The sequence below is a fragment of the Oncorhynchus clarkii genome, chromosome 6, assembly GCF_045791955.1.
Source record: "Oncorhynchus clarkii lewisi isolate Uvic-CL-2024 chromosome 6, UVic_Ocla_1.0, whole genome shotgun sequence".
Taxonomy (NCBI): domain Eukaryota; kingdom Metazoa; phylum Chordata; class Actinopteri; order Salmoniformes; family Salmonidae; genus Oncorhynchus; species Oncorhynchus clarkii.
Window position 1 is genome coordinate 6,147,291 of NC_092152.1, and position 14,776 is coordinate 6,162,066.

At 42.5% G+C, this 14,776-nt stretch overlaps 1 protein-coding gene across 1 annotated transcript; it reads left to right on the forward strand.

Annotated features, from left to right (window-relative positions):
• Positions 1-276: 276 nt before the first annotated feature.
• Positions 277-14,424, forward strand: LOC139411883 (fibroblast growth factor 5). The gene is made up of 3 exons (XM_071158631.1): positions 277-679; positions 8,787-8,890; positions 14,050-14,424. The coding sequence occupies exons 1-3, from the start codon at positions 277-279 to the stop codon at positions 14,422-14,424; spliced, it is 882 nt and encodes a 293-aa protein (XP_071014732.1).
• The last annotated feature ends 352 nt before the right edge of the window (positions 14,425-14,776 follow it).

Consider the following 14,776-nt stretch of genomic DNA (forward strand, 5'->3'; position numbering starts at 1 on the left):
AGCTAAAATTGTCCCTGATGGGATTCGATCACACAACCTTTGGGTTGCTAGGCGTTCGCGTAACACTTCGATTCATCCACCCCGAATCAACGACCCTCCATTCATTTTTACCTTATTAAGGTAAAACTTTTTTTTGTTGTCTTATGTAACCATACCAAACGTAACATATCATACTAATTTGATTGTCCCGGATTTACATGTACTATGTTACATCTGGTCTATGAGACCAGGCTGACAATATACAACGCCTCGCTGCACGAGCTCTGCTGGAACTGGATGTGTGCGGTGTGCGCACAGTTCCTCATGCACTGGCACAGCACACTAGAGAGCGCAAGAACCACAACAACAAAATGCCAGAAGGAGAAGAAGTGGCCTAGCAGAGCCAAGAGAACAGACACAGTTTCCTTTTTTGTTGTTGTTGGAAGAATGATTGTTCCTCTCTCTCTTTTTATCTTCGCTCTGCTGCAGTTGATTTGCGCAGCTGTGGTCGCCGTCTCCGCCGTAGTAATCACTGGATCGGTTAAATACGTCACCTTGGAGGACCAACTTCTGGAAGAGGGTACTATCAGTGGTTCAGGACGCAGAACTTGCAGGCTGTACTGTCGGGTTGGCATTGGTTTCCATCTCCAGATCCACACTGACGGAAGAGTTAACGGCAGTCATGAACCTAATCAGTTGAGTAAGTTATTATTATGAAACCATTCTGCTATGGCAGGCCTCTCACGTGGATATTTATGTTAATTATCCATGAAGTGCGAGTGGATAGAGAGAAGGTCGTGCTGAAATGGAAGACTATTGCTTACTGATTACATTGCTAGGTTTCCAACGTGAAATTATTATACATTATTGCATGAAGTTGTCTCTGAACTATAATGTTTAGGCTATTACTATGTATCCTGAAAAAGGTGTCCAATCATATTTCCATGAGCCATTTTGACTTTAATTGTAGTATATTTAAGCAATAAGGCACCAGGAGGTGTTGTATATGGCCAATATCCCACAGCTCAGGGCTGTTATGCACGACGCAACGTGGAGTGCCTGGATACAGACCTTAGCCGTAGTATATTGGCCATATACCACAAACCCCATAGATGCCTTAGTGCTACAATAAACTGGTTACCAACGTGATTAGAGCAGTAAAAATAAACGTTTTGTCATACCTGTGGTATACGGTCTGATATACCACGGGCTGTCAGCCAATCAGCATTCAGGGCTTGACCCACCCAGTTTATAATTACTTATGTATAACCATGACCTGTTTTAGGAATAACAAGTCACTGTGGAAGGATTGTGTTATGTGAAGCTTAAATAAATATACTAAATAATACATACATCATTTATTTATAGGGTTCTGATTCGTAGCATATCTAGCTACACATATAATATATATCTAGCTACACACGTCAGTCACAGTCAGCGATAGTAGCCCTGCCATTCCTACACCTATCCTTAGCCTCGGGTTACCGGTTACCCTCAGGAGCTGTTGACTGACATATGGACTGGGCCTGTATTACAGAAAGTGTCTCAGAGAAGTAGTTCTGATCTAGAATCACTTTGACTTTCAAATCACAATGAATGCAATTGTATAAACGGGGGAGACCTGCTCCTAGATCAGCACTCCGACTCCGAAACACTTTGTGGATTACGGGCTCCGGCCATCTGTCTGAAATGCCTTGTATGTGACTCTTTGGGACATTGACAGGTCTGTATTGTGTAACAGGTGTAGCAGAAGAGACCAGGATGTTTTGGATTGGACTTCGGTATGATTGTCATCACAACAATGCAATGTTCAACATGGTTGGATGGTTGTCATTGGCTCTGTGTGTTACAACGTTGGGGACATACTAGTTTCCTTATTCTAGTTTCCTCAGTCTAAAAGTGTTTTGAATTCATATTTGATTTTATTTTTTATAATAATAATAAAAAATTGTTAATGCCAAAAAGTAGATCAAATAATGTTACTCTGGATGATGATGTAATTGATGGACAGACTCTTGTAATTGTATATATTATCAGATATAATAATACGATCTTATAGGCCAACTATTATATACTATTTTACAAGACCATTTCAAAGAGGACACGTCACCTATAGTAATTCTATAGCAACACTTGTTTAAGATCAAAACAGTGACCCCACTCTATTGATGTAATAACAGGAATCTGGGAAAACAGTGACCCCACTCTATTGATGTAATAACAGGAATCTGGGAAAACAGTGACCCCACTCTATTGATGTAATAACAGGAATCTGGGAAAACAGTGACCCCACTCTATTGATGTAATAACAGGAATCTGGGAAAACAGTGATCCCACTCTATTGATGTAATAACAGGAATCTGGAAAAAAAATGTGTCTGTGTGTCTCCAGTCAACAAATCAAAATTGTATCGGTCATATACACATGGTGTGTCTCTGGCCTACATGTAGCCTACACGTAAATCAGGATTTGACCTTTAGTAGACTTCCTCACAACCCCAGACATCTACTGACTCTCATTTCCTTTAGTAAACTGTTTAAAAGCTGACCATGAACATACTGTAAATCTTCTCTTTCTCTGTTTTCTTTTCATGGTCTGCTTTTAGAAGCCGTTGTCACATTACAGTACCTGGAAACATTGTTGATTTTAAAATTACGGTCTGGTCATCTGTGAATCTTTTCGGTGGTCATTTTTTAAAATAAAGTCTTAATTTCTCTCCATTTAAACTTAAATAAAATAACGTATAATAATGCCTCATGAGCTTAACGTAACTATCTTACCCTATCATAACCCCAAAATATAAGGATACATATTTCTGGCCCTGTCCTTCAGCTGTACCAAAACAAGCGGTGGGTGAATACCAGACTGTAGGTTTAATGTGTGTGCTGTTCTATCAGAGACAACAGCAAGATGAGGAGTCCGTGACTTGACCACTTGACAACCGAGTCTCATATTATCATAATTCATTGGATTTGATATTGAATTATTATTGAATTTTTTTACATTTTGTAATGTAGTCTACTCTCATTAACATCAACGCATGATTAACACGTTCTTGAGCATTGTGTTTGTCTCAACTTTGATGGAGGGATACTGAAGCTGGCTAGCAGGCGTTCTGATTTCTGTTTCTCCAAGAAAATAGATGGACAACATATTCCAGCAACTCAGTAACGCATACAATGGTAATACAGTGTTATTACTACAGTGTAATTACTGGTACTACAGTGTTATTACTATAGTGTAATTACTGGTACTACAGTGTTATTACTATAGTGTAATTACTGGTACTGCAGTGTTATTACTATAGTGTAATTACTGGTACTGCAGTGTTATTACTATAGTGTAATTACTGGTACTACAGTGTTATTACTATAGTGTAATTACTGGTACTACAGTGTTATTACTATAGTGTAATTACTGTTACTGCAGTGTTATTACTATAGTGTAATTACTGGTACTACAGTGTTATTACTATAGTGTAATTACTGTTACTGCAGTGTTATTACTATAGTGTAATTACTGTTACTGCAGTGTTATTACTATAGTGTAATTACTGGTACTACATTGTTATTACTACAGTGTAATTACTGTTACTGCAGTGTTATTACTATAGTGTAATTACTGGTACTGCAGTGTTATTACTATAGTGTAATTACTGTTACTAAACAGGTATAAGATCAACTTAATGGAAAGTGTTACTGAGATTCGAGTTATGATTACTAAGAGCATGAGGTTGCTGTTACATCCGTGTTAAAGTGCGGCTGTAGTTACCAAGGTAACGTCAGTGTTAAAATGCGGCTGTAGTTACCGAGGTAACGTCAGGGTAGTAAGGTGGCTGTAGTTACTGAGGTAACGTCAGGGTAGTAAGGTGGCTGTAGTTACTGAGGTAACGTCAGTGTTAAAACGCGTATGTAGTTACCGAGGTAACGTCAGGGTAGTAAGGTGGCTGTAGTTACTGAGGTAACGTCAGTGTTAAAACGCGTCTGTAGTTACCGAGGTAACGTCAGTGAAGTAAGGTGGCTGTAGTTACTGAGGTAACGTCAGGGTAGTAAGGTGGCTGTAGTTACTGAGGTAACGTCAGTGTTAAAACGCGGCTGTAGTTACCGAGGTAACGTCAGGGTAGTAAGGTGGCTGTAGTTACTGAGGTAACGTCAGGGTAGTAAGGTGGCTGTAGTTACTGAGGTAACGTCAGTGTTAAAACGCGGCTGTAGTTACCGAGGTAACGTCAGGGTAGTAAGGTGGCTGTAGTTACTGAGGTAACGTCAGGGTAGTAAGGTGGCTGTAGTTACTGAGGTAACATCAGGGTAGTAAGGTGGCTGTAGTTACTGAGGTAACGTCAGGGTAGTAAGGTGACTGTAGTTACTGAGGTAACGTCAGTGTTAAAACGCGGCTGTAGTTACCGAGGTAACGTCAGGGTAGTAAGGTGGCTGTAGTTACTGAGGTAACGTCAGGGTAGTAAGGTGGCTGTAGTTACTGAGGTAACGTCAGGGTAGTAAGGTGGCTGTAGTTACTGAGGTAACATCAGGGTAGTAAGGTGGCTGTAGTTACTGAGGTAACGTCAGGGTAGTAAGGTGACTGTAGTTACTGAGGTAACGTCAGTGTTAAAACGCGGCTGTAGTTACCGAGGTAACGTCAGTGAAGTAAGGTGGCTGTAGTTACTGAGGTAACGTCAGGGTAGTAAGGTGGCTGTAGTTACTGAGGTAATGTCAGGGTAGTAAGGTGGCTGTAGTTACCGAGGTAACGTCAGGGTAGTAAGGTGGCTGTAGTTACCGAGGTAACGTCAGTGTTAAAACGCGGCTGTAGTTACTGCAGTCACAGCATTGTTGTTTAGAGAATTTCATTAATTGCTTTGTAATTGTAATATAATGGAGTTGAGTATTTTTTTGTTATTACACAAGTAGAATGAGTAACAGTCCCTATAATGAACTAGATCATATCTAAATCCTTTTAGAGGGACCAAGATGTGAACTAGCGTTTCTTTGATTGCTGCTGCCAACTGGCTGCCGCTCTGTTAATGAAACAAGGACATCCATCAGTCCCTGCAATGTTTTTTCAGATATAAAAGAGAGAGAAATAGAGAAAGAGATGAAGAAACAGAGAGTCAGAGAGAGTGAGAGAGAGAGAAAGAGAGACAGAAAGAGATAGCTCATCCCTCTGCAGTAGTACTGTAGACTACTTTGTCGGCGACCTCAACCCAGAATCTCTCAGAGTGTTCACAGTATGCCAACTAACACCCCTCTCAGACCACACAGCAAAATCACAATCTACTTGAACAATGCTCAACCATGAAGTATCAAAAACCGAACAAACTGCGTGTTATTAATAAATACTATAGATTTAAGGAGGTGGTGTAGAAACCTACCCAAAAAAACAATTGTCCAACAACAAATTCAATTCCTCCTACACATGTTTTCTTGCTATAGTGAAGGTTTAAACTTAGCAGTACGAAGCCTGAACAATATATTTGACCTATCAGCTAACATACTAAATGTAAAAAAATTCTAGCAGAAAACCTAAGAAAACTAAAAACAGTGAGAAATGTTTTGATGAACGATGCAAAAAAAAAACACAAGAAAGAAATTAAGAAAACCTATCCAACCTTAAAACACAGAGACCAAGAAAACGAGAACCGACGTCTTCACTATGGCGAAACACAAAAAAAAAACAGTACAGAAATGCACTAACAAAAGAGAAGGAACAGCAGGTCAGAAAACAGCTCAATGTGATTGAAGAAGCCATAGAATCAACCACTTCCGGGAAAATTATTGTCACAATATTTTACTGTCTTACTATTTTTATTCCTTTACTTTATTTTATTTTTGGAGAAAAAAAAAAATATATATTTTCATACTTACTTTAAAAAAATTAATCTGAATTGTTGGTTAAAGGGTAATTTGATTTAATTTGAACACTAAACAAACAACACAAAGAGATATCTATTTAACATGGAGAGGTAAACCACTTCTCCAACTTCTTTGGCAATATAACAAAGAACCCCAGAGCAAACACATATACTGAATCAATTGCAAAACTTATAATGAACTATTAAAGACTACCAGAACGCACTGGATTCTCTAATTATATCGGATGAAATTAAAATGTACAAAAGAAATCCAATCCTAAAAGGCCTGTGGTGTTGATGGTATACGAGATAAAATGATAAAACATACAGACCAAAAATTCAAATGTTCTATTCTTAGACTCTTCAACATTATCCTCAGCTCTGGCATCTTCGCCAATATTTATATTCTTAAACTCTTCAACATTATCCTCAGCTCTGGCATCTCCGCCAATATTTATATTCTTAAACTCAGTAACATTATCCTCAGCTCTGGCATCTCCGCCAATATTTATATTCTTAAACTCAGCAACATTATCCTCAGCTCTGGCATCTTCGCCAATATTTATATTCTTAAACTCAGCAACATTATCCTCAGCTCTGGCATCTTCGCCAATATTTATATTCTTAAACTCAGCAACATTATCCTCAGCTCTGGCATCTCCGCCAATATTTATATTCTTAGACTATTCAACATTATCCTCAGCTCTGGCATCTCCGCCAATATTTATATTCTTAGACTCTTCAACATTATCCTCAGCTCTGGCATCTCCACCAATATTTAGATTCTTAGACTCTTCAACATTATCCTCAGCTCTGGCATCTCCGCCAATATTTATATTCTTAAACTCAGCAACATTATCCTCAGCTCTGGCATCTTCGCCAATATTTATATTCTTAAACTCAGCAACATTATCCTCAGCTCTGGCATCTTCGCCAATATTTATATTCTTAAACTCAGCAACATTATCCTCAGCTCTGGCATCTTCGCCAATATTTATATTCTTAAACTCAGCAACATTATCCTCAGCTCTGGCATCTCTGCCAATATTTATATTCTTAGACTATTCAACATTATCCTCAGCTCTGGCATCTCCGCCAATATTTATATTCTTAGACTCTTCAACATTATCCTCAGCTCTGGCATCTCCGCCAATATTTATATTCTTAGACTCTTCAACATTATCCTCAGCTCTGGCATCTCCGCCAATATTTATATTCTTAAACTCAGCAACATTATCCTCAGCTCTGGCATCTTCGCCAATATTTATATTCTTAAACTCAGCAACATTATCCTCAGCTCTGGCATCTTCGCCAATATTTATATTCTTAAACTCAGCAACATTATCCTCCGCTCTGGCATCTTCGCCAATATTTATATTCTTAAACTCTTCAACATTATCCTCAGCTCTGGCATCTTCGCCAATATTTTGAACCAAAGTTTGTTCATCCCAACCCACAAAAGTGGAGACAAAGTTGACCACAATAATTACAGTGTCAACAGTAACCTCGGAAAAGTCCTCTACATTATCATCAAAAGAGGACTCCCAACTCGTCCTTAGTAAAAAACGATGTCCTGAGCAAATGTCAAAATTGGCTTCATACAAAAATATCATACGACAGACCACGTATACACCCTGCACACCCTTATTGACAAACAAACAAACAAACAAATAAACAAAAACAAAGTCTTCTGATGTTTTGTTAGCTTTTGACTCACTTTAGAATGAGGATCTGCTATACAAATCGATGGAAAGCAATGTTGGGGGGGGGGGGGGGGGGGTAAAATTGTCAATAAACGCAAAGATTATTTTCCTCATGGCCGTGGGGTGAGACAGGGATTCAAGCTTGAGACCCACCCTCGTCAAAACATACACAGTGTTCAAAACATCAGGAACTCTTTCCATGACATAGACTGACCAGGTGAAAGCTATGATCCCTTATTGATGTTACCTGTTAAATCCACTTGTAGATGAATGGGGATCAGTGTAGATGAAGGGGAGGAGACAGGTTAAAGAAGGATTTTTAAGCCTTGAGACAGGGAATGTGTATGTGTGCCATTCATAGGGTGAATGGGCAAGACAAAAGATTTAAGTGCCTTTGAACGGGATATGGTAGTAGGTGCCAGGCCGCACCGGTTTGTGTCAAGAACTGCAACGCTGCTGGGTTTTTCCCCGCTCAACAGTTTCCTGTGTGTATCAAGAATGATCCACCACCCAAAGGACATCCAACTTGACACAGCTGCGGGAAGCATTGGAGTCAACATGGGCCAGCATCCCTGTGGAACGCTTTCAACACAGGATCGCTGTGGAACGCGTTTGGACACCTTGTAGACTCCACGCCCCGACGAATTGAGGCTGTTCTGGCGGCAACAGGGGGGTGCAACTCAATAGTATCAAGGTGTTCCTAATGTTCTGTGCACTCAATGAATTGGCTAGGCACTAGAACAGTCTGCATCTTTATGATGTAATGTTTACGGTACATTTATTAAAAATGTATTTTTTGTTGATGTTATTTTTTGTTTATTTCACTTTTGTTTATTGTTTATTTCCCTTGTTTTATCAATGTAAACATATGTTTCCCATGCCAATGAAGCCCCTTTGAATTGAATTGAGAGAGAGAGAAACCAGAGAGAGAAAGAGACAAAGTGAAAGAAATAGAGAAAAAGAGAGACACAGAAAGAAAGAAACAAAGAGAGGAACCCTAGAACATCCTAGAAATATGTTTCCCATGCCAAAAAGCCCCTTTGAATTGAATTTTGAGAGAGAGAGAGAGAGAGAGAGAGAGAGAGAGAGAGAGAGAGGAGAGGGCTAGAATGTGGAGAGAGAGAGAGAGAGAGAGAGAGAGAGAGAGAGAGAGAGAGACACACAAAATGAAAGAAACAAGGAGAATAACCCTAGACAATCCTAGAAATAGTACAGTATATACTGATGCATTGTTGTGATGATGTGTCTGATTTTGTTCTCAGGTGTCCTGGAGCTCTTTGCGGTTTCTCAGGGGGTCATCGGTATCCGAGGAGTCTACAGCAACAGATTTTTAGCCATGAACAAGAGAGGAAGGCTACACGCTATCGTAAGTATCCTATTTATTACATAGTGCACAACTTTTGCCCAGGACCCATAGGGTGCCATTTTGGATTCCATTTTGGGTGCCATTTTGAGAAGAGACTTGCAGAAACTCCATTGTTTCTTGTCCTGAAATGAATTTGTCCTGAACACTAAAAGAGACGAAAGCCATAGTTTGGCCTCAGATCTGTTTGTTCTGTGTTGCCACGATGGGACCAGGCTTGAATGTCATGGCAACAAATGTGAACCATCTTGAGAATTGCAGATTTATTTTCTTTTAAACTCTGAATTGCTTCAAATGACTTTAAATCTGTACCCAACAGTCAGTCAGCTAGCCAGCCAGCCAGCCAGCCAGGCGGGCAGCTACGCTGCTCCAGCCAGCCAGTAAGCAAGCAACCTCTGCGGACAGACAAATAAATTGATACTTTGTAAGCAGGCCTGCCAAACAGCCAGCCAGTCAGCCAGACACCCAAGCAGAAAGCCACACTGCTACTTTGTAAGCAGGCCAGACAAATAGCCAGCTAGTCAGCCAGCCACCCAGGCAGAAAGCCACACTGCTACTTTGTAAGAAGGCCAGCCAAGCAGCCAGCCAGCCAGCCACCCAGGCAGAAAGCCACACTGCTACTTTGTAAGAAGGCCAGCCAAGCAGCCAGCCAGCCAGCCACCCAGGCAGAAAGCCACACTGCTACTTTGTAAGCAGGCCAGCCAAGCAGCCAGCCAGCCAGCCACCCAGGCAGAAAGCCACACTGCTACTTTGTAAGCAGGCCAGCCAAGCAGCCAGCCAGCCAGCCACCCAGGCAGAAAGCCACACTGCTACTTTGTAAGCAGGCCAGCCAGTCATCTAGCTCTGCTGACAGTCATCTGTAGGGAGCCTGGCCTGACCGGGTAGATAGCTTCACTGTTAGCATGTGTTAATGGGCAGTCCAGATAGTCCGGTCTAGAAAGGCTGATCATATATATAGATAGAGAGAGAGAAAGACAGCGAGAGAGAGAGCGAGAGAGAGTGTGAGAGAGAGAGAGACAAAGCATGTGAATGGGACAGACAGAGAGAGAGAGCGACAGAGAGAGACAAAGTATGTGAATGAGACAGAGAACAAGAGAAAGAGTGAGGGAACGAGATAGAGAGAAAGAGTGAGTGAACGAGACAGAGAGAGAAAGAGACTGCGACAGAGACAGACAGGCAGACAGAGCGAGCGTGTGAAAAAAAAGACAGAGAGAGAGAGACAAAGCATGTGAATGAGACAGACAGAGACAGCGAGAGAACGAGAGAGCGAGAGAGAGAGACAAAGACAGAGAGAGACAGAAACTGAGAGAGACAGAGAGAGAAAGAGACAGCGACAGAGACAGACAGGCAGACAGAGCGAGAGCGTGAAAAAAAAGACAGAGAGAGAGAGACAAAGCATGTGAATGAGACAGACAGAGACAGAGAGAGACAGAGAGAAACAGAGAGAGACAGAAACTGAGAGAGACAGAGAGAGACAGAGAGAGAGAAACTGAAAGAGACAGAGAAAGAGAGAGAGAGAAACAAAGTGTGTGAATGAGAGACAGAGAGAGCGAGAGATAGGTAGAGCAAGAGAGGGAGAGAGAGAGAGAGAGAGCAAGAGAGGGAGAGAGAGAGAGAGAGAGAGAGAGCAAGAGAGGGAGAGAGAGAGAGAGGGAGAGAGAGAGAGAGAGAGAGAGAGAGAGAGAGAGAGAGAGAGAGAGAGAGAGAGAGAGGGAGAGAGAGAGAGAGAGAGAGTAAGAGAGAGAGAGAGAGCAAGAGAGGGAGAGAGAGAGAGAGAGAGAGAGAGAGAGAGAGAGAGAGAGAGCAAGAGAGAGAGAGAGAGAGAGAGAGCAAGAGAGGGAGAGAGAGAGAGAGAGAGAGAGAGAGAGAGAGACAGAGCAAGAGAGAGAGAGAAACAAAGGGATAAATGTGAAGTAGAGTCCTATAAGCCTCTGCAGACACAGTGGACAATTATAGTCCAGCTGTATAGGATCCATCAGTGTAGAATTAGTCTGGATTCTCCTCGCTCGACCCACACACACACACACACACACACACACACACACACACACACACACACACACACACACACACACACACACACACACACACACACACACACACACACACACACACACACACACACACACATCAATACTAATTCTCCACTGATGGATCCTATACAGCTGGATTAACACTAATTGTCCCCTGTGTCTGCTGCGGTTTATAGGACTCTACTTCACCACAGACAGACGAGCCCCCCGGCCAGACAGATGAGCCCCCCGACCAGACAGACGAGCCCCCCGACCAGATAGATGAACCCCCAACCAGATAGACGAGCCCCCCGACCAGATAGATGAACCCCCCGACCAGACAGATGAACCTCCCGACCAGATAGATGCACCCCACGACCAGATAGACAAGCCCCCCGACCAGACAGATGAACCCCCCAACCAGATAGATGAACCCCCCGACCAGAAAGACGAGCCCCCACACCAGACAGATGAACCCCCCCAACCAGATAGATGAACCCCCCCGACCAGATAGACGAGCCCCCCGACCAGATAGATGAACCTCCCGACCAGATAGACGAGCCCCCCGACCAGACAGATGAACCCCCCGACCAGACAGACGAGCCCCCGACCAGACAGATGAACCTCCCGACCAGACAGACTAGCCCCCCGACCAGACAGATGAACCCCCCGACCAGACAGATGAACCCCCCGACCAGACAGATGAACCCCCCGACCAGACAGACGAGCTCCCTGACCACAGACCGACGAGCCCCCAGACCAGACAGACGAGCCCCCCGGCCAGACAGACGAGAACCCCGACCACAGACAGACGAGCCCCCAGACCAGACAGATGAACCCCCCGACCAGACAGACGAGCCCCCAGACCACAGCACAGTGTGTCTCATCTGTCTGTGGTCTGGGGGCTCGTGTTCCACACACTGTCTTTATGCTGTAATCAGTCTGTCATATTTAATATTCAGATGTTTTCACAGTGGCAGTTTATTGTCTGGAGTAATGGGCAAATAGACAGATGTGTATTAAACTGTTTTATCTACCCAGCCAGCCACGACAAACAACGTCTCTTCTAAGGTCAAAGGGTCACCTGGATTTATTGAGCAACCGATGGAGGGAGGGAGGGAGGGAGTGACGGCGGGGAGGGAGAGAAAGAGAGAAATAAATAAGTCCTAGTAAACATTATACACTGTTTACTGATCTATCTTGGTACTGAAGAGTTGGTGAGGAGGTAGAGATCATAAATCTAGCTATGCCACACTCTGTCTAACCATACCATACAGGTTATTATATCTGGTGGGAGCTCTGTCTAACCATACAGGTTATTATATCTGGTGGGAGCTCTGTCTAACCATACAGGTTATTATATCTGATGGGAGCTCTGTCTAACCATACAGGTTATTATATCTGGTGGGAGCTCTGTCTAACCATACAGGTTAATATATCTGGTGGGAGCTCTGTCTAACCATACAGGTTATTATATCCAGTGGGAGCTCTGTCTAACCATACAGGTTATTATATCTGGTGGGAGCTCTGTCTAACCATACAGGTTATTATATCTGGTGGGAGCTCTGTCTAACCATACAGGTTATTATATCTGGTGGGAGCTCTGTCTAACCATACAGGTTATTATATCCAGTGGGAGCTCTGTCTAACCATACAGGTTATTATATCCGGTGGGAGCTCTGTCTAACCATACAGGTTATTATATCTGGTGGGAGCTCTGTCTAACCATACAGGTTATTATATCTGGTGGGAGCTCTGTCTAACCATACAGGTTATTATATCTGTTGGGAGCTCTGTCTAACCATACAGGTTATTATATCTGTTGGGAGCTCTGTCTAACCATACAGGTTATTATATCTAGTGGGAGCTCTGTCTAACCATACAGGTTATTATATCTGGTGGGAGCTCTGTCTAACCATACAGGTTATTATATCTAGTGGGAGCTCTGTCTAACCATACAGGTTATTATATCTGGTGGGAGCTCTGTCTAACCATACAGGTTATTATATCTGGTGGGAGCTCTGTCTAACCATAACATACCATACAGGTTATTATATCTAGTGGGAGCTCTGTCTAACCATAACATACCATACAGGTTATTATATCTAGTGGGAGCTCTGTCTAACCATACAGGTTATTATATCTGGTGGGAGCTCTGTCTAACCATACAGGTTATTATATCTGGTGGGAGCTCTGTCTAACCATACAGGTTATTATATCTGGTGGGAGCTCTGTCTAACCATACCATACAGGTTATTATATCTGGTGGGAGCTCTGTCTAACCATACAGGTTATTATATCTGGTGGGAGCTCTGTCTAACCATACAGGTTATTATATCTAGTGGGAGCTCTGTCTAACCATACAGGTTATTATATCTGGTGGGAGCTCTGTCTAACCATACCATACAGGTTATTATATCTGTTGGGAGCTCTGTTGAACCATACATGTTATTATATCTAGTGGGAGCTCTGTCTAACCATACAGGTTATTATATCTGGTGGGAGCTCTGTCTAACCATAACATACCATACAGGTTATTATATCTGTTGGGAGCTCTGTCTAACCATAACATACCATACAGGTTATTATATCGCTTGTGGGCATCCTTGGGTACTACATGTTGTCGTTTCCCACCAAAGGTATTTTTAGGCTTAGTTAGGAATGTCTTGAGATCGTTGGATCAGAAATGTCAAATCAAGTGCTTCGTTTGTTTGAAACACTGTACAGACGTTTTATAAAGCATACAGAGGAAATGAACAGGAAACTAGGGTTTAATAGAGCTTGTCTTTCTAAGATCCTTGGTGACTGACTGCTCTCATCTCCCAAAGGAAGTCCCAGCTCAGATGGAGAGGGGTAGGATTGAGTATAGAGATGTATCGTAGAGCAGGGGGATATGTACGGTAATACTGTATGTGCTGGCTGGGGTGCTTGTTAATGTTGAATAATTTTTTTACATTGGGGAAATTGAGACATTCATTTTGTGTAACCGTTGTGTAACTGTTGTGTAATCGTTGTGTAATCGTTGTGTAATCATTGTGTAATCGTTGTGTAATCGTTGTGTAATCGTTGTGTAACCGTTGTGTAATCGTTGTGTAACCGTTGTGTAATCGTTTAGATCTCTGTAACATTATGTTTGTTTGTGTTTTCCAGGAGCGATTCACGGACGACTGTAGGTTCTGGGAGCGTTTCCAGGAGAGCAGTTACAACACTTATGCCTCAGTGTTGCACCGGAACCACCGGACGGGACGGGACTGGTACGTGGCCCTGAACAAGAGAGGAAAATCTAAGATGGGCTCCAGCCCCAGGGTCAAATCCCAGCACGTTTCCACGCACTTCCTCCCCAGGCTCAGTGTGCACAACCTGCAGAGCGTTCGTGGTTTCACCATCACCGACAGGAGCAAAGAGAGGAGGAAAAACCAGGCGCCACTGATCAAACCGCCCTCACAACCATACGGGGATGTTAATTCAGAGACACGGAAGAGGGTGCAGACTGTCAAGTACTGGCCCAAGTTTCGGTTTGGATAGACTACGAAGTGATGAGGGAGGAAGTAATACAAACTGTATGGGCGTTATATGGATTGACAGGATGGATTACTGGCCAACGTAAACATGGATATGACACCTGTTGTCCTCAACAACAACAACAACAATCGCTGAACTTTTACTTTCCGTTATTTCAAAGCATTCCAGATGTCATAAAATAGTGAGTTAAAAACCTAAGGGCTGTAACATGCAGTCATTAAGCTTTGTGATTGTAAGGCTATGATGGTTACAATGGTTGTACAGCTATGATGGTTACAATGGTTGTACAGCTATGATGGTTACAATGGTTGTACAGCTATGATGGTTACAATGGTTGTACAGCTATGATGGTTAC